This window comes from Oncorhynchus mykiss, chromosome 8 (genome assembly GCF_013265735.2).
Source record: "Oncorhynchus mykiss isolate Arlee chromosome 8, USDA_OmykA_1.1, whole genome shotgun sequence".
Taxonomy (NCBI): Eukaryota; Metazoa; Chordata; class Actinopteri; order Salmoniformes; family Salmonidae; genus Oncorhynchus; species Oncorhynchus mykiss.
Genome location: NC_048572.1, coordinates 57,864,535 through 57,884,767, shown reverse-complemented (window position 1 = coordinate 57,884,767; position 20,233 = coordinate 57,864,535). Strand labels below are relative to the sequence as shown.

The following is a 20,233-nucleotide window of genomic DNA, read 5'->3' as shown; positions in this document are numbered from 1 at the left end:
ATGTTTGTGAACAATTCCCTTAATTTGTTCAGAGCACATTGAATAGCGGGTAGTTAGAACGCAAGAATGCGTCTTTTTGCGAGACTGACCTTGAAAAAGGTCATGTCTCGTTTTGTTTTGAATTTTCTCAATGGCAATATTAATCTGATCATTCTTGTAGCCCCTCTCCTTGAACTTTCTTTGCGTCTCAGCCATATTTCTGTCGAAATCGGACTGTTTTTTGCTAATTCTTTTGATTCGACAGAATTGGCTGTAGTTCAAACTATTTTTCAAGGGAAGTGGGTGACAACTGTCAGCCCTCAACAAACTGTTACGATCAGTAGGTTTCCTGTAAAGATCCGTGTATAGAACATTATCTTCACACAAGATCAGAAGATCAAGAAAACTGATTTGACGTCTATCAGATTGCATAGTACATCTCAGATGCTCAGAACAGGAGTTAAGAAAAGCATGGAATGCCTGGAGCTGTTTTGCATCACCCTTCCATAGAACAAAAATATCATCAATATACCGTTTCCAAATAATGATGTGAGACAAGAAAACATTTTTGAGAGGATTGAAAATAGACTGTTTCTCCATGTAACCCACATACAAATTAGCGTAGTTAGGAGCCATGGGGGATCCCATAGCAGTCCCTTTAATCTGAATAAAGAAATCATTTAGAAACATGAAATAGTTATGCGTGAGTACTATTTCAGCCAATGTTACAATGCATGCACTGGAAGGTAGTTCATTAGGGTCACGTTGCAGAAGAAAATGTTCCATAGCTTCAATACCGCCCTCGTGTGGAATATTAGTGTATAATGACTCAACAGCTAAAGTAACTAACAAGGTATTCTCAGGGAGAGGATCAAGAGATTCAATGATAGAGATCATACTGCTAGTGTCCTTTACAAAGGAGGGTAGCTGTTCTGCGAGTGGTCTAATAAAAAAGTCAACAAAAGTAGATAGAGGGGCCGTTACTGCATCAATGCCCGCTACAATAGGGCGCCCTGGAGGTTGTGTAACATTATGTAATTTCGGCAAAGTATAGAAAGTGGCAATTTTAGGGTGTTGAATAGCCAAAAAAGCATTCAGCGGGACAGTTCTCTACCATATGGCTATTTTTTACATTTGAGGTATTAAGGGGAGAAGCCTATTTTCCCATTAGTCACATCTAATCAAATTTTATTGGTTCCATACACATGGTTAGCAGATGCGAGTGTAGCGAAATGCTTGTGCTTCTAGTTCCAACAATATCTAACAAGTAATCTAACAATTTCACAACAAGTACCTTATACACACAAGTGTAAAGGAATGAATAAGAGTATGTACATATAAATATATGGATGAGCGATGGCCGAACGGCATAGGTAAGATGCAGTAGATGTTATAGAATACAGTATATACATATGAGATGAGGAATGTAGGGTATGTACATATTATATAAAGTGGCATTGTTTAAATTGACTAGTGATACATTTATTACATCCAATTTTGTATAATTAAAGTGGCTAGAGATTTGAGTCAGTATGTTGGTAGCAGTGACTCAAATGTTAGTGATGGCTGTTTAACAGTCTGATGGCCTTGAGATAGTTTTTCAGTCTCTCTATTGTGCATCTGTAAAAGTTAGTGTGTTTTTGGTGACAAGCCAAATTTCTTCAACTTCCTGAGGTTGAAGAGGCGCTGTTGCGCCTTCTTCACCACGTTGTCTGTGTGGGTGGACCATTTCAGTTTTTCCGTGATGTGTACGCCTAGGAACTTAAACTTTCCACCTTCTCCACTACTGTCCCGTCAATGTGGATAGGGGAGTGCTCCCTCTGCTGTTTCCTGAAGTCCACAATCATCTCCTTTGTTTTGTTGACATTGAGTGGTTATTTTCCTCACACAACACTCCAAGGGCCCTGACCTCCGCCCTGTAGGCCGTCTCGTCGTTGTTGGTAATCAAGCCTACCACTGTAGTGTCGTCTGCAAACTTGATGATTGAGTTGGAGGCGTGCATGGCCATGCAGTCATCATGAGTGAACAGGGAATACAGGAGAGGGCTGAGAACACATCCTTGTGGGGCCCCAGTGTTGAGGATCAGCGGGGTGGAGATGTTGTTTCATACCCTCACCACCTGGGGGTGGCCCGTCAGGAAGTCCAGGACCCAGTGGCACAGGGCTGGGTTAAGACCCAGGGTCTCGAGCTCAATGACGAGTTTGGAGGGTACTATGGTGTTAAATGCTGAGCTGTAGTTGATGAACAGCATTCTTACATAGGTATTCCTTTTGTCCAGATGGGTTAGGGCAGTGTGGTTGCGTTGTCTGTGGACCTATTGGGGCGGTAAGCAAATTGAAGTGGGTGTCAGGTAGGGTGGAGGTGATATGATCCTTAACTAGTCTCTCAAAGCACTTCATGAGGATGGAAGTGAGTGCTACGGGGCGATAGTCATTTAGTTTAGTTACCTTTGCTTTCTTGGGTACAGGAACAATGGTGGACATCTTTAAGCATGTGGGGACAGCAGACTGGGATAGGGAGAGATTGAATATGTCCGTAAACACACCAGCAAGCTGGTCTGGGCATGCTCTGAGGACGCGGCTAGGGATGCCGTCTGGGCCAGCAGCTTTGCGAGGGTGAACACATTTAAATGTTTTACTCACGTTGGCTGCGGTGAAGGAGAGTCCACAGGTTTTGGTAGCGGACCGTGTCGGTGGTACTGTATTGTCCTCAAAGTGAGTGAAGAAGTTGTTTAGTTGGTCTGGGAGCAAGACATTGTGGTCACACAAGCTCATAGAACGGGACTGCTGAGTGCTGAAGCGCATAAAAATAGTTATAGTATTAGTTTATAGTATTAGAGATGTGAGACCGGATTTGTGTTTTACTTGTCTTTATACACCTCTATAGAACAACTTGTCAAATACAGGTGCATTGAATACTGATGTATTCCTGTCTGGGGAGACAGATTATCAAAGCATGTCATAATAAACTTTCAGTTCAGACCAAGGAGCCCTACTCCCACCTACCACAGGATACTCTTTTGAAATATGTCTATTATGTACTTGTTATTCTCTGAAAATAAGCACATATTCTTGCACTTCATATGGAAGTTTCACATTTTTCGAGCCCTTACCAGTTTGCAATCCCTGAATATGGTGATTCACTTACAAATAGGATGATGGTTTAACAGGAAGTCTTTAAAAGTTGAGGCCAATGTATCTAATCGTGTGTGTATGTGTGGTAACTGTGTGAGCAGCAGTCGGGCCAATAAGAAGGTGGAGGAGGAGGAGAAGCTGCTGAAGTTGTTCCAGGGGGTTAATAAGAGCCAGCAGGATGGCTTCATGCAGTGGTGTGAGCAGACCCTGCACACCCTCAACACCGCCAACAACCTGGACGGTGAGTATATAATATACAACCTAGGTGCGTCTGAAATGGCACCCCCTATTCCTTAGGGGTTCTGCCCCAAAATAGTGCACTATATAGGGAAAGGGTGTCAATTCAGACGCACCCTAAAGATACCTTGAACCTAAAGTAACCTTGGCTGTGTGACCCCATCTTTAAAACTCACCCGGCCCTCTTCCTCTAGTCCCGACATTTGCGTCTTTCCTGAAGGAGGTGGACAGTCCGTACGAGGTGCACGACTACGTGCGCGCCTACTTGGGGGACACGTCTGAGGCTAAGGAGTTTGCCAAGCAGTTCCTGGAACGCCGTGCCAAGCAGAAGGCCAACCAACAGAAAGAGCCCCAGGCCCCACAGAACCAGCAGCCGACTCTCAAACAGCGACAGCAACAGCAGGTGAGAGAAACATGACACAGCAATTCATTGGGCAACTGGGGTGTAGCTATCTTTTTAGTAACCAAACGAGACAACAACTTGTAAAAATAAACTTGTTTTTGTTGCAATCTGTTTTCCATTGCAAAACCTTTTGCTTTGGTGTGCACTAATGAATACTCCCCTGGTTTGGCGTTTAGTTGTAGTCTATAGTTGTATGATAATCGATTGGACTTATATTGCGCTTTTCAAAACACCCAAAGCGCTTTAAATAGTAGGGGGATACTCACCTCATCCACCACCAATAGTTGAACTACCTAGTGTTGTGACATTGGTAACATTTTATTATCAATACAATAGAAGGCCAAGTAACGCGATACAACCGGGGAAACAGTTCAGATATGCCTGGCTTCCTGTTCACATCGTCCCCTGACACTTGTTCACATTTTCTTAAAGTTATGCTCATGTGCTATACAACACCTGTCACTGATATTCACCCTTCTGCTCAATACAACACATATTACTTTACACTGTTCACTTTATAATAGAATACTGCCAAGAAGGGCTAATTTGCTCATATTTGCAAAGGCCTACCTGTGATTTGGCTGGAAGAATGGAGGAAGGAATATAAACTGAACACAAATATAAATGCCACATGCATTTTTGCGGAGTTACAGTTCATATAAGGAAATCGGTCAATTGGGGCGCCAGTTCCAGCCAATCAGTGAGTTTTCTTCCCCTACAAAAGGGCTTTATTACAGACAGAAATACTCGGATGTGGATGTCCTGGGCTGGCGTGATTACACACAGTCTGCGTTTGAGGCCTGTTGGACATACTGTCAAATTCTCTAAAACGACATTGGAGAGGCGCCTTATGGTAGAAAGAACATTCAATTATCTGGCAACAACTCTGGTGGTGAAATGACATACTATGTTCGCGCTGCTCCAATGTATCACAGATGACTGCTCAGGGTCTCCATCCGCCCTCGCCGTTACAGCTAAATTCTATTTTATAATCTGATGGAGGATTAGATGTGCATGAAGAGCGGACAGAGGGAAGCAGGTGAGTGAGGGCTGGAAGGGGATGTGGCTGGCGGTTTACAGCTGCCACACGTAATATGCGCATGGAAGTCAAGTGGATGTTATTGGACTAGTGTGTAAAATAGACTACTATTGCCGAAGCAGCAGCTACTCTTCCTGGGGTCCAGCAAAATTAAGGCAGTTTATACAATTTTAAAACATCACAATACATTCACATATTTCACAACACTCTGTGACCTCGGGCCACTACTCCACCACTACCACATATCTACAGTACTAAATCCATGTGTATGTATAGTGCGTATGTTATCGTGTGTGTGTGTGTGCCAATGTTTGTGTTGCTTCAAAGTCCCCGCTGTTCCATAAGGTGTTTTTTTAATTAGTTTTTTAAATCTAATTTTATTGCTTGTTTCAGTTACTTGATGTGGAATAGTAGTCATGGCTCTATGTAGTACTGTGTGCCTCCCATAGTCTGTTCTGGACTTGGACTGTGAAGAGACCTCTTGTTGCATGTCTTGTGGGGTATGGATGGGTGTCTGAGCTGTGTGCCAGTAGTTTAGACCGGCAGCTCGGTGCATTCAACTTGTCAATACCTCTCATAAATAAAAGTAGTGATGAAGTCAATCTCTCCTCCACTTTCAGCCAGGAGAGAATGACATGCATATTATTAATATTAGCTTTCTGTGTACATCCAAGGGCCAGCCGTGCTGCCCTGTTCTGAGCCATTTTGCCATTTTCCTAAGTCCTTTTGTGGCACCTGACCACACGACTGAACAGTAGTCAAGGTGTGACAAAACTAGGACCTGCCTTGTTGATAGTATTAAGAAGGCAGAGCATTGCTTTATTATAGACAGACTTCTCCCCATCTTAGCTACTACTGCATCAAAATGTTTTGACCATGACAGTTTACAATCTAGTGTTACTCCAAGCAGTTTAGTCATCTCAACTTGCTCAATTTCCACATTATTTATTACAAGATTTAGTTGAGGTTTAGTGAATGTTTTGTTCCAAATACAATGCTTTTAATTTTAGAAATATTTAGGGCTAACTTATTCCTTGCAACCCATTCTGAAACTAACTACAGCTCTTTGTTGATTGTTGCAGACATTTCAGTCGCTGTAGTAGCTGAAGTGTATAGTGTTGAGTCATCCGCATACATAGAAACTCTGGCTTTCAGCTGCACTGAAGTCTAACAAGACAGCCCCCACAATCATTTTATCATCAATTTCTCTCAGCCAATCAGTCATTTGTATAAGTGCTGTGCTTGAGTGTCATCTGATTCAATAAATTAAGGAGCTGGCTTTTTTTCCCAAAATATAATTTACGGTGCCCCAAAGCTTTTTAATATCATTATTTATATAATTTCTTTGTTTCATTTCTTTTTATTTAGTTTAGTCACATGATTTCTTAATTTGCAGTTCTTTTGCCAATCAGTTGGGCTGCCAGACTTAATTGCCATACCTTTTGCCTCATCCCTCTCAAACATACAATTTTTTAATTCCTCATCAATCCAATGAGATTTAACAGTTTTTACAGTCATTTTCTTAATGGGTGCATGCTTATTAGTAACTGGAATAAGTAGTTTCATAAATGCGTCACCCGCAGCGTCTGGTTGCTCCTCATTACCCACCACAGACCAGCAAATATTCTTTACATCATCAACATATGAATCACTACAAAACTTATTGTATGACCTCTTATACACTATATTAGGCCCAGCCTTTGGAACTTTGGTTTTCCTAGATATGGCTACTATTATATGTAACGGTAACAGTATTAAAAAATGTTGGAATCATATGTATTGGGATGTTTTGGTACCGGTATACCACTAGTTAGTAATTATCTCACCCCTCATTTCCCCTGTGACTCCATTTCCCAGGATTCAGTGTGGGGCGGGACGGGCTCTCCGTCCCGGTACCAGTCTAACCACACAAGCCTCCAGCAGCAGGCACGTTTCGAGACCGTCACCTCAGGGAAGAAGAAGAAAAAGCAGAAGATGGTCCGGGCAGACCCCAGCCTGCTAGGTGAGGACAAATACAATGATGCATTTTTTAAGGAGTTAAGAGTATGACAGTCATTTGTTATTGTATCACCTTCATTCCTATATCACCACTTGTAATTGATACAGCCTTACCTGGCAACTCACAGCATCCGTTGACAAGAAGTGCTCTATTGTTTAACTGTTTGACATTGAATCTAACGTAACTTTTCCTGTTCTCTCCTCTCCCCAGGTTTTTCTGTGAACGCGGCGTCTGAGAGGTTGAATATGGGCGAGATAGAGACGGTGGAGGACTTTTAAAGGGACTGCTCTGCCGCCACTGACTCAATCCGTTTTGAACAGCTGTCATTTTCCCCGCCCACACGTCCCGCCCCCCACCTCCCCGTCCCAATCCTTTTACTTTTTATTTTTGAAAATGCATCCTCTTTCTGTTCTCTAAGTTAATTTAATGTTTGTCATTGGAAGCTGGGGATGCTTTCCAGTGCCAAAGGGCCCCCACCCCAAAAATCCCTAATGAGTATTTTGCCCTATGGGAGACCGGGAGAAGGCTAATGACGCAGCCAGACAATCAAACGGAACATTCACATTCACGCAATGAAACATTGAACGAACTGACCAAAAAAAATCTATGAATTGAAATCTGACTTCTCTCTGAGAAGAAAGCAGAGCTAAGGGGATGAGGAGGATGTGGATATTTCTCCCTGTCTATGGTTGGCTGTTCAGTTCCCTCCTAGTCTCTGGTGTCTGAAAGTACCCAAAAAGAGAGTCCATTTCCTGATGCAATCATCTCCCCATGGAATTATTTTACGCGTGGACATAAGGGTGGGGATGCGGGGGGATTTTCGATGAAAAAAATAGTCATTTAAACCTTTTTTCTTTTATTTTTTTATTTATTGAAAGTTTTTCCTCCCCCTTCCCTTTTGTTAAATCTTCTCTCCTCACTCCTGTTTTCTGCCAGTTGTTTGTGGATGATGGTTGCATTGTAGGAGCTAAGGATGTGTGCCCGCTGATGTCCTGTTTTAAGGACATGCTCGAAAGTTCCAAGTAGTTATCCATTTCTTGTAAAATACTAGGCTGTTTAAAGAATAAACTTTCAATTCTGCATCTGTATTATAATATATGAAAATGATGAACTACTGGAGTCATACTTTTCTATTGCGGTATGAAATAAAACAGTCTCTTGTGTGGGCTGTTCACACTTCTGTCTTTTGTATGAATGAACAACTTCAAAATACTGAAAGTGTATCATTTTTCCTTCTTGCCTGCACAATGTTTGTACTCCCACCCCCCTCTGATGCTGATGCACTGTAGACAGATTTTTTTTAAACATTGACACTTTTTTAGGAAATTTGTTATCCTGTGTAAGATTCAACGTTGTGTATTTATCTCATCCCAGTCACTGAGTTCCAATACTACTCTAACCCACCTCTGGTGAAGCAAAGCTCATATCTTCTCACAACCTATAGCTATCTCCAACTGGCAACCTGACCCCCCATAACCTCTTACCAGTACCACAGATAATACTACCCCAATACGAACTTTTGTGAAAAAATACCTGAGTCTGTATCGATGATCGACCAACTGGAAAGCATGGGACGATGGACTGAGAGGCCTGGGAAGGTGTTGGGATGGTGAGTCTTCTTCTCCAAGTAGAAGTTTCCCGGTGGTAGATCTAGGATCCGCGTACCCTGCCCCAGTCCTGACCCTAACTGTTCAGGTGGAAACGGTTTAACTAACCTTTTAATCAGCATCTAGGGTGTATTTCCTTGTTTTTCTGAGGAGTATGAAGTGGGTGTACCCTCCTCAGAGGTGTTGACAAAGTCTGCACTGTCCAGACACTTCTGTCTTCATACACAGTCCCTCCTCCCCCTCTTTCACCTCTCTTCCCCTTTTTCCTTCGCTCCAGCCCTCACTAGCCCATGCTTCAGGAGCTCTGGAGACTCCCAGTCCAGTCATCCTCCTCACAGAGACAGGAAACATGGCCAACTGCAGCAGCGTTTCCAGACTTGTCCTCATGGCCCTCCTCGGCCTCTGGGTAGCCACCCTCCACTCAGGTAAGCTCCCTGCCGGACAGTGTCTCTCCTGGTTTTCCTTGTATTAGTCATGGGAAGGAGTGTAAAATATGATACATACGTCTATTTGGTCTTTACGTTTTGAATATCCCAAGTCTGAATGCATCAAAAAACAGTTCCCGCTACAGTAAATGTATTTATTACAATGTTATGAGTGTGTTTAGACATTGCCTTTAGACTTCACCGCAAGAGGACAAGGGTAGAACACTGGTTTGGTTGTTTAGTCATCTGTAGAGATGTGGATTAGAAATAAGTGGGTGTGCTTGTGAAAAACAGACTCAAGATTTGCCACCAGAAATGCAGGGGTTGTTGAAGGTAATTTGTTGGAAAGTTGAAAGGCAAAAATATACTCCTTGCTTTTTCTTTTGCTCCCACAAGCACATCAACAATATTATGTGCAATTTCAGGGACATTAAAATTTTATTCAAATCAACGTTCTACTTTATTTCAGTGGACAAAGAATCAGAATATTCTAGAGTTTTTTTCTGAATGTTTCTCATTTGAGTGGGCATTGGGTAAGTATGGTCATATTTAGCTGTGCTCAAGGTGAGTGTGTGTGTGTACGTGTCATTTTCCCCCACTATTGACCTAGAGGCCCTGTTGCGAGAGGCCTTGCACTTTAAATGATGCAGTTGTTCGAGAAAAGGGACATTTAGAAGACTGAAAGCTAGTCTTTGACAAACACGGTGACTCACTTGCTTTCATCTAATAACTCATGTTTAGAACCCTTCTGAAACGCAATATTGGCTCAATCTGGATGTGGTTTCGCTCTGCCAGGTGTCGTCAACCTTTTCTATGTGCTTCTTTAAGGTTTTGTCATTTTTTTTCTAGAGAATTGTTAAATGTGAGAGGAGCTTATCAAAGTAAAGCTCACCGCTGACATTTGAATTACTTGCACTGATGACTTGGATAAAAATGACAGCAAGTACTTGGAATTTATTTGATGTCCCTCTTAACAGTGTAAGAGTTGTATTTTTACAAGAACCCTCTGTGCGTGTGGTCTTCCAGCCAATCTGCTGATTCTGTATGTTGATCAGCAGGAAGTCTCTCTCGTTTAGTTTTTCTCTTTCTATTTCCCCCTGTTTCTCTTTCAATCTTTCTCCCCCCTTTGCTTTCTCCATTTCTCTTTTTCTCTCCCTCCATTTCTCGGTCTCTTAACTCTTTATCCCTCCCCTTTCTTTCTAGGTCACTCTCGGTTTACCTCTTCCTCTCTGTTAACTTCTCTCTCTTTCTCCCTTCAATTTGCGCTCGTTCTCCTACTCTCACACCTAGGTGATAAACCTAAGGCGAGGCATGGGAATGAAGGGGATTCCACAAAGCCAGGGATTGTGAGGGCCCTGCTTTCTTAAGGCCCTAAGGGTCAGGGCAAGGGTTAAAGCCACCAGAAACATGCCACTTCTTCTTCCAAACAATGAACTGTCAGTAAGCAGTGAGTGGAACATTGACAGCAGTGTGCTTGAGACGTCAATGTCTTGTCGGAGAGTCTATCGTTAGAATGATAGTTACACACCTAAAGGATTTTTAGGTTGAGCTGGTTGGTTTGATGAAGTCTTCCTCGAAACGGTGACCTGTACAACACTGTTGCCCTGGGACAATGTTATTATTATTTAACCTTTTATTTAACTAGGCAAGTCAGTTAAGAACAAATTCTTATTTTCAATGACGGCCTGGGAACAGGGGCAGAACGACAGATTTGTACCTTGTCCGCTCGGGGATTCGATCTTGCAACCTTTCGGTTACTAGTCCCAACGCTCTAACCGCCAGGCTACCCTGCCGCCCTGTTTTTGTGACCAGGCTGAGCTTTTGACATCAATGTCATGCCGGAGAATGTCGAGCTAGGATGGCGTTGTTTATCGCTAGAATGATTTGTTACACACCTGTATCATCGTAGGATGAGCTGGATGGCTTGATAAAGAGACGTTTTGTAGTGTTGAGGTGTTACTGAGCTCACCGTTTCTTTCATCTACGTTTACATGATCATTATGTTCAGTTTAGCATTTCAACTTGGAACCTTGTGCATTCTCTTTTTTTAAACTGCACTTCCATTTTAAGATTTTTTTCTTTTGATAATTTTCTATTTCCTGTACCAATGATGTGTCTATGGTCTCACAAGCATAAGATTCAGTATCAGCACCACCACAATCTGTATTTGACAAGACCAGCAAATCTCAAAGTTAACCCATGAGTGATGTATGTGAATGATGTCGTTTTGCACCCACATGACTTCTGTCATGGCCGGAACACAAGCTGCTTACTAAACCGTTTCCACCAAAATCTTCCTTTTCTCATTTTATAACTGCTCTGACTCATGACCTATCCAGGTCGTTCTTCTCTTAGGGGTCACGAAGAAAAGAAGACGAGGAAAGAAACAGTTTAACAGTATTTGGACCCAAACAAAAGTTCTCCCCTTCGAGACCCAAGCCCTCATCTCTTAGTGATCACGGAAGGGATGTAGATAAGGACAGAAAGCTGTTTAGAATTATTTGGACGCAGCCATAGTACACTGCCTCTGTACTAACCTCCCAGAGACCTCATCCGGGTTTCAAGTTGTATTAGTCGTATGTACAGTTGAAGTCGGAAGTTTACGTACACTGAGGTTGGAGTCATTTTAAAACTCGTTTTTCAACTACTCCACAAATTTCTTGTTAACAAACTATAGTTTTGGTAAGTCGGTTAGGACATCTACTTTGTAATTTTTCCAATAATTGTTTACAGACAGATTATTTCACTTATAATTCACTGTATCACAATTCCAGTGGGTCAGAAGTTTACATACATCAAGTTGACTTTGCCTTGAAACAGTTTGCAATATTCCATAAAATGATGTCATGGCTTTAGAAGCTTCTGATAGGCTAATTTACATTATTTGAGTCAAATGGAGGTGTACCTGTGGCTGTATTTCAAGGCCTACCTTCAAACTCAGTGCCTCTTTGCTTGACATCATGGGAAAATCAAAAGAAACTAGCAAAGACACCAAGAAAAACAATTGTAGACCTCCACAAGTCTGGTTCATCCTTGGGAGCAATTTCCAAATGCCTGAAGGTACCATGTTCATATGCATGTATAAACACCATGGGACCATGCCGCCGTCACACCACTCAGGAAGGTGACGTGTTCTGTCTCCTAGAGATGAACGTGCTTTGGTGCGAAAAGTGCAAATCAATCCCAGAACAACAGCAAAGGACGTTGTGAAGATGCTGGAGGAAACGGATACATAGGTATCTATATCCACAGTAAAACAAGTCCTATAGCGACATAACCTGAAAGGCCGCTGAGCAAGAAAGAAGGCACTGCTCCAAAACCACCACTTTTAAAAAAAAGTCAGACTGCAGTTTGCAACTGCACATGGGGACAAAGATTGTACTTTTTGGAGAAATGTCCTCTGGTCTGATTAAACAAAAATAGAACTGTTTGGCCATAATGACCATCGTTATGTTTGGAGGAAACAGGGGGAGGCTTGCAAGCCGAAGAACACCATCCCAACCGTGAAGCACAGGGGTGGCAACATCATGTTGTGGGGGTGCTTTGCTGCAGGAGCGACTGGTGCACTTCACAAAATAGATGGCATCTTGAGGAAGAAAATTGTGGATATATTGAAGCAACACCTCAAGACATCAGTCAGGATGTTAAAGCTTGGTCACAAATGGGTCTTCCAAATGGACAATGGCCCCAAGCATACTTCCAAAGTTGTGGCAAATTGGCTTAAGGACAACAAAGTAAAGGTATTGGAGTGGCCATCACAAAGCTCTGACCTCAATCCTATAGAACATTTGTGGGCAGAACTGAAAAAGCGTATGCGAGCAAGGAGGCCTACAAAACTGACCCAGTTACACCATCTCTGTCAGGACGAATGGGCCAAAATTCACCCAACTTATTGTGGGAACTTTGTGGAAGGCTACCCGTATTGTTTCTCCCATGTTAAACAATTATGGCCAATACACTCAATTAGTATTTGGTAGCATGTAAACTTCTGACCCACTGGGAATGTGATGAAAAGCTGAAATAAATCATTCTCTCTACTATTATTCTGACATTACATTCTTAAAATAAAGTGGTGAGCCTAACTGACAGGGAATTTTTACTAGGATTAAATGTCAGGAATTGTGAAACTGAGTTTAAATGTATTTGGCTAAGGTGTATGTAAACTTCCGACTTCAACTGTACAGGATACACATGGTATACATTGTCCAATTACATGCGTAGTGTCATGTTCCTTCTCAACAATACGAACACAAGGTAAATGGCTCAGTAGAATATAATATTATTTTTTTAGCAGAAGTATAGTACAGGAAGGCAGCATAATACAGGAAGGCACAATTTGTACTCCAATATTTAGACTATAATGTATTTATATAGTCCAATAGTCCAGTGATCACTGAAGTAAAGTACACCAGAAAAGGAAGCTGTTTTACAGTAATGGGACTCAGCCGTAGTAAACCTTCCTGGCCAACTTGTGGCTTTTACCAGCCTACAGGTGGTGAGGAGATGTCTACTATAAATTCTGAACCTCACAAACAGGATATTTGCAGCTATCGCCCTGTGGTTTGTCAGAAGGTGTTTGGAGGAAGGTGGAGTAAACCCCACCTGGGAGGCAGTCAAAGAGGTGAGGTGAGGCGAAGACACGGGCACAGGCAATGCCCCTTTTGGAGGTGGGCACAGCCGCAGGACCAGGTGCCCGGGCAGTGTGGCGTTCACATACGCCCGTTTGCAAGCTCTGTCATCTCTCCGGGCCGTGTGAAATCCTGACTGGACTGGAGAGGTCAAAGCCACCAACGTTTGTTTTTAGTGTCTGAGATCAGCCTTTTCCTAATGTCTGTGGTTCGTTGACATGTCTAGGTCACACTACAGTAGCTAACAGGGACAAGAGGCACATAAGACTGAGATGGCACGTTCCATCATCATGGGTTTTCAGTGAGGCAGGTTAGCTGTGTAGGTTAGTGGAGTTTGGACCTGTTCCTCTGGGCGAATGAGACATGGAGGGATGCCCTAGCTTACCTGCTTAAATGTTCACATATTGTAAGTGAGTGACAGAGAGCCTATGGGCTTACTCATACTAGATGTGATACCCATGTTAGTGTCTTGTCACAGATTGGTTGTGTGTAGACCCAGGTAGCAGGGTTTGGGAGACTGGTATTACCTGAAACTGGTAGTGAGAACACCTTTGGAAACTGCGTCATGAGAATAGATACAGCTCAGTGTTGATCTGTGGGAGATGAAAGACAGAGGATTCAGCTGGTCAACGGTAGCGCTGCGGTCAAGTCTGGGAGCCATTACTGGAAATTACGGAGAAGCAAATTTCTCCTGCCCTCCTTGACGAGGCAAACAAACACCAACGGAAAAAAAAACATCACAGAGCTTTTTTTCTCCCCGTCTTCATTAAACAAAGCTGTGCAAGGAGGCACAGCCTTTTTACACACACACACACTATTTGATAAACGTTCTTGTTTGACGTCCAGTGCCCGGCCATTCTAGGGGCTGGGGCTACTGTAGGTTTGGGGCTGGCTGGCCGTTACCGGTTGGAGCCTGTCTCGACTGCAGCCGCCCTCCCTGAACGCACAAGTTGCCTTTTGTGCCATGGGCTGAAGGCCTCATTGATGGCAGGGCTGGCCAGAGGCCCAGGGCTCTGTACCTGCAGTCAGCCCCTGCACAGGAAGCCACATGCTAACACGAGTCAACACACGCAGCAGAAATACTTACCCCACCCGCTTGCCCGGCCTATACCCCGCCTGGGTAAAGGCTGTTGTACACAGGCCATCACTGAACTCTGAACATCTCCTAACCAAGCATTCCCACTCACCATAGCTAATACCTTTTTTTTTTTTTTTTTATTAAAATCTGATCATCTTGAAAATACACAGCCAAATGTATCAGTTCAAAAGATTGTCTGTGTACAGACCGGCGTACACAGGCCATCACCAACAGGGTTATCTATCACCAGTTTGTGTGTGGTGTTGGAATTCTAAGTCGTAAGGATGGGCCGCAATGGACATAGGTTGTTGGACATGATTCTGTATTTATCGTTGGAATTGTCTCCCGCATAAGGACATTCAATCTTTTGAGGTGATGTTTGTGTATTTTCAGGATAAAACTTATTAGCTATGGTGAGTGGGAATGTTTGGTTGTGAGATTTGCAGTGTTAAGTAAGGTTATGAAGTTTAGAGTGGGTGTCTTCATAGCTGGAAGGTAAATATGTCTGTTGTAAATAGCCTAGGTGTAAATATGTTTATGGTTTTGTTGGTATGTGAAGCGTGAGCTTGGGTCGGTTGAGTCAGTGAGTGAATGGGTGGGCTTGTGTATGCATCATACATGCGTGTGTGTGGACGGTTTGTTTTTCTTAGGTGATTGGGATCGAATTTTCCCCGTTCCATAGATTCAAAAAAGCAAGGTCGCTCAGCTGTGCGCTTGAAGGGGAACGGTGGTTTACAGTTAGTTAGCTGGCGTTCTAAATCCTAGTCTTTCCATTCCCCTTTAACACCAGCCATCGAGGACACAGTGTTTCTCAAATCATTGGAGAGAATTATGTTGCATTTTAGTCAATTTAATTGGCCGTATCCAGAATCCACTCTTAGTACTCTTGAGCCTTGCCTTCTACTGGCGAACATCGAGAGACAGCTTTTTTTTAAGAGATCTGGATTCCATGGGTACTATGAAGGTGTGAAAAGTCGCATACCACCTCAATGCTAGGACCTGTGGAATGTAGGTGAGAGGAGTGAGAGACACAGGAGAGAGGGGAGATGCAGGGTGGAGAGAAGAGCGAGGTGTGCGGAGGAGTTGAGCGAGCACACAGTGGAGGCTACCTGAACTGTGTACAAATGGTGCTGATCCTCTACAAAGCCTTCCTTTCTGGGTCTTAGGCTGCTAGCAGAGCAGCACAGAAAAGCTATTAGTTCTTCCACAAATTCTGTGCCTTTTGAGAAGTGTAACTTGGGTAAAAAACAACTTAATTTCACCTCATTTTAATATTCTGTCATGGAGCACATGTTCAGCGTCATAAGAAGTGTTTTCCCTTTTCAAGAGGTTAAATAATACAATTACTGTAGTAAGTGGCAAATAAAGTAACAGGGTTGACTATTTTAATTCCCCCTGTGACAGTGGGAATGGAAGCTTGTGTGCAACTGGGAGTGGCAAATGAATGCAAGCTTCACAAACCAAATGACATTGTTAACATTTTTCCAGCCTGTCTATCTATGGGTAACAGGGTTGACTTGTTATTCTTGAACCGCTAGGTTTTCCACCACAAAACACCAGGAAATGGTTGACTTCAGATGAGCTGGTTCTATCTTCCCGAAATGACTCTTGTCAAAGCAACAAAATAACTAGAGCTTTACAATGATGGTGACATTTTGGGATGAAGTGGATCAAAATCTTCCTCCAAGTGACAGGGTTGAAGAGGGACTTGTCCAAATGCAGATGTGTTGAGTTTTCCCTTGTATATAAAGAAGGGCACGTCATTTAATATCATGAATTTATTGATGCACAATTTCTATTGAAAATATCAGACGCAAAAAAAGTAGGCACCGTTTCGTGGAATGAACCGCTAGCTTAGCCCTCTTTCCACTGCAGCGTCAGACTCTGGCTAACATGTAGCTCTGTCAGTACTCTAGCTGACATTCACAGCTCTGTCCCTCACATTAGCAGCCGCCAAACCAGCAAAGCTACTCCTTAGACAAACTATTACGTGTAATGTAACATTTGTCATATTTTCAGTTCACACTTTTACCTCGGGTTTGTTTTTTTTATATAACTAAATGTAGCTGAAACTGAAAGTGCGTGTATGACTGAGCTCGTTGAGTTATCCTCATGTTTTTTGTTTAACCAGTTAGTCCCATTGAGGTCAGAATGTCTGTTTTCCAATGGACTCATGTTTTCCACACATTTGCACTACAAATATGTACACGATGCTACATTTAAACAGTTATAGACTCTTTAACTATTTGAACAAGCCCAAATTGGAAACACACACACACACTGTTGCACTGCTGTTGTTCACAGAGACTGTGGCAGACCCCACACCCACTTTACAAGGGGACAACCAGGACACGCTGTCCGGAGAGGGGGCGTATGAAGTCACCACCAAAGACCCCTTCCAGGATATGACAGAGAGTGTGTTGACCTTCGAATACGAGGACACCACCCACTCACAGGCCGTGGACGAGGAGGAAAGTGAGACATTTCCCATCACCAGTAAAATAATATTGAAATGTTATTAATATAAAGAATTTGGGTTATACCCAGAGGATTTAGAAAATAGTATATTCTGTAAACATTTGCATGTGAAGAGCCATTGGCCAAAGCTCGCTGGAGGGGTTATTTGTGTCTGTAAATCCACACCACAACCCCTGAATTGGTAATAAACCACACCATTTGTAAAGTATATCGAGACTGTGATGATGCATTTTAAATCAAATTCGACCTTGACTTGACAATCCTGCTTTATACTCGAGTGTCAGGTTGGTGGCCTAACCTCTGACCTTTGCTCGTTGTGTGTTCTCTGTGTGCCCCTGTATCCAGGTGTTCTGGGCCCAGGTGCCATCACAGCCATCGTCATCGCAGTCGTCCTGGGGGCTTCAGTCCTCCTCGCCCTCATTGTCATTACACTCAGGAAGTTCACTGCTTCCTAGAGCCACTTCCTCCTCTTTCTTTCAATCTCTCTCTTTCACTTCTTTGTCACTTCCATTCATCTATCTTTATTGTTTTTCCCCATTCTCTAAATGTTCTCCCATTCCCTCTGTTTCCCTTATACACACATATTGTGAAAGTGAAACCCTCTACAACCCTGGATGCTATAATGGTATGTGGCAGGTCCCTTTTGGCCTTGAAGAGCAACTGACAATGAAATACCTTCAGACTCTAGCTACTATAATCATGCTGTTCTTGTTGGCCCCCATGTCCACTATCACGTTGTCAATTGGAGGCTTAAGTGGGAGTTAGGATTTGCCCCTAAGAGGACATTAGAGACTGGCAGGTTCTTCCAGTGTGAAGTCATAGCTTTAATAAAATCCCTTTTACTTTACTTGTAATGATCTGTGTGCTGAAATGTTTTGTCCAGCTTTGATTTGTTCTTGCTGATCTTTGTAGAAGTGATTTTTTTTTCTGACGGTTCTGTTGTGTGTTGCTGTATCCTGTCTGTCTTTGTGTATGAACGGGTGTGATGAGTGTGTCATTGTGAAGATGAATCCACCATGTTTATTACGTTGCTGAGTGCCTACTCCATTTGGTTAAAAGTGAAGTGTTATTGACAGTAGAATGAAAAATGAAATGATTTACCAAATGTACAACACAGAATTCACTTGTATGATCAAATGTTATTTTGAATGATCTTATCTCATGAGAGAATATTTTCACAATGCACACAATGTGCTACCTTTCACTGGCAAATAGTATTTTTTTAATTTAAGAAACGTTTGCCATTTTCCATTGGAACAAACACATTGATAGTGACCCAGAACTATAATATTTTAATATGAAAATGCTGGCGTCGTCAATAAATAAACATAAACAGGGTAATTTTTGTATTTTTTTGTATTTTTTTTACCTGCAAAGCAAATATTAACCTTGCCTATTAAACGGCAGAATGACTGTTGTGTTTGTGTTTTTGGGGGGCATTGATGGGAAGCGTTGTATAATATTTAGATTTTCTCTGTTTTACTCTTGCGTTTTACCAATCAACTAACTAATGCTTATGTAAAACAAATATTCTTTAAGGTAATATCACCTGTTTGAACTATGTGTTATATTGTATAAATCACTTCCTACAACCAAATATTAGTCTTGTCATTTATTTCAAATGTATATGGGTAATTTATTGGTGCACCAAGTTTATCTGTAAGGCAGAATAAAGGGCTTCATTCATCCAATCACAATACAAACAGGTGTTGTCATAAGTTATTGTGTTGGACTGACACAAATACCCACTGACGAGTGGAAGTCACTCACTCACAGGTTCTGGATGTGCTAGTCAGCAGCACGTTTGACGCTTAGTGAAACTGGAACAAATGAGTCATGGGAGCACAATAAAATGTGTAAAACTTCCATCATGGTTCCAGATTAGAACTGGCTCTATGGGTTCTGGTTTGGAAAAGACCCAAGTCATCAGGAACATGGGAATATAATCAATTGTATATGATCAGGACACCGACAAGGGTCAAAGGTTAGAATGGCACACCAGTTACTCCTCAAAAGGGAAATAGTAATGGATTATCATTCACAGTCAATCGGTGGTATAGTTGAGCAGTGGAACAGGAGAGATTGACTTTGTCACTGCTTGTATGTATGAGCAGTATTGACATGTTGAATGTACCGAGCGGTCTGTTTGAATTCCTGCCACACAGTTTCGACACCCATCCATACCCCACAAGATATGCCACCAAAGGTCTCTTCACAGTCCCCAAGTCCAGAACTGACTATGGGAGGCGCACAGTACTACATAGAGCCATGACTACATGGAACTCTATTCCACATCAAGTATTTGATGCAAGCAGTAAAATTACATTTAAATAACGGATAAAAAATAAACATGACTGTGAAGCAACACAAACATAGGTACCGACACACACACACACACACGATAGCATACGCACTATACACACGCACACACAGATTTAGTACTGCAGATATGTGGTAGTGGTGGAGTAGGGGCCTGAGGGCGCACAGTGTGTTGTGAAATCTGAGAATGTATTCTGTTTTTAAAATTGTATAAACTTAATTTTGCTGGATCCATAATAAATACAACATTCCACTAGGGGGAGTAAAAACAAATGTATTTCCCCGTAAAACATTGAAGTTATCTTGATCATAATCGGGTGCTTCCTCAAAGTTGTCATAAAAAAGTTTATATGGTGCAGTATGTTCTATATAGCTCATATCACTGTAGCTTCTACATCTGCATGGCTCACTGTTTGGGGTTTTAGGCTGGGTTTCTGTATAGCACTATTTGACATCGGCTAATGTAAAAAAAGGTCTTCATGAACACATTTGATTGATAGTAGAATGCTGTCCAGAAAAATTCAACATGATTGGAGAATAATGTTGATGAAATAGTTCATTTTTGACCATCAATGATCTTTTCATGAATGAGTATGGTCTACAGTATTATCAGTAAAAATTTGAGTAATAGCTTTGTATAAGATATAAAATGATAATTATATCTTCAATCCCTTTGATGAGAGAGATGACAACCTTGATTCAGCATGGTTTCTATGCCTCCAGTCGAAACCAGGAAATCCTCAATTACTGTACATAAGAACAGACTGCTGTCACGCAATCATGAGCCCTTTCATGTCTGTTGTGTCATCAAAGTGTCTCGGACTTCATTTCAACATAACCTTCTTAAGAAACCACTTAAAGTATGGTGTGACCAAGAGTTCTTCCACGACAATGAACTATCCGTTTG

At 42.2% G+C, this 20,233-nt stretch overlaps 2 protein-coding genes across 9 annotated transcripts in view; both read left to right on the top strand.

Annotated features, from left to right (window-relative positions):
• The window catches only part of LOC110530229 (GRB10-interacting GYF protein 2), a 33,344-nt gene extending 25,373 nt beyond the window's left edge, over positions 1-7,971 (top strand). For all 8 annotated transcript variants that reach the window (XM_036985795.1, XM_036985796.1, XM_036985797.1 and 5 more), the window contains 4 exons: positions 3,215-3,354; positions 3,545-3,753; positions 6,650-6,794; positions 7,002-7,971. In XM_036985795.1, coding sequence (XP_036841690.1) covers positions 3,215-3,354; positions 3,545-3,753; positions 6,650-6,794; positions 7,002-7,069 — 562 coding nt within the window. In that variant the 3' untranslated portion in view covers positions 7,070-7,971. The remainder of the gene's footprint in view (positions 1-3,214; positions 3,355-3,544; positions 3,754-6,649; positions 6,795-7,001) is intronic.
• Positions 7,972-8,382: 411 nt separating this feature from the next.
• On the top strand, positions 8,383-18,604 carry snorc (secondary ossification center associated regulator of chondrocyte maturation). Its single transcript, XM_021613127.2, has 4 exons — positions 8,383-8,400; positions 8,676-8,823; positions 16,834-17,004; positions 17,353-18,604. The coding sequence occupies exons 1-4, from the start codon at positions 8,398-8,400 to the stop codon at positions 17,460-17,462; spliced, it is 432 nt and encodes a 143-aa protein (XP_021468802.2). The 5' UTR covers positions 8,383-8,397; the 3' UTR covers positions 17,463-18,604.
• The last annotated feature ends 1,629 nt before the right edge of the window (positions 18,605-20,233 follow it).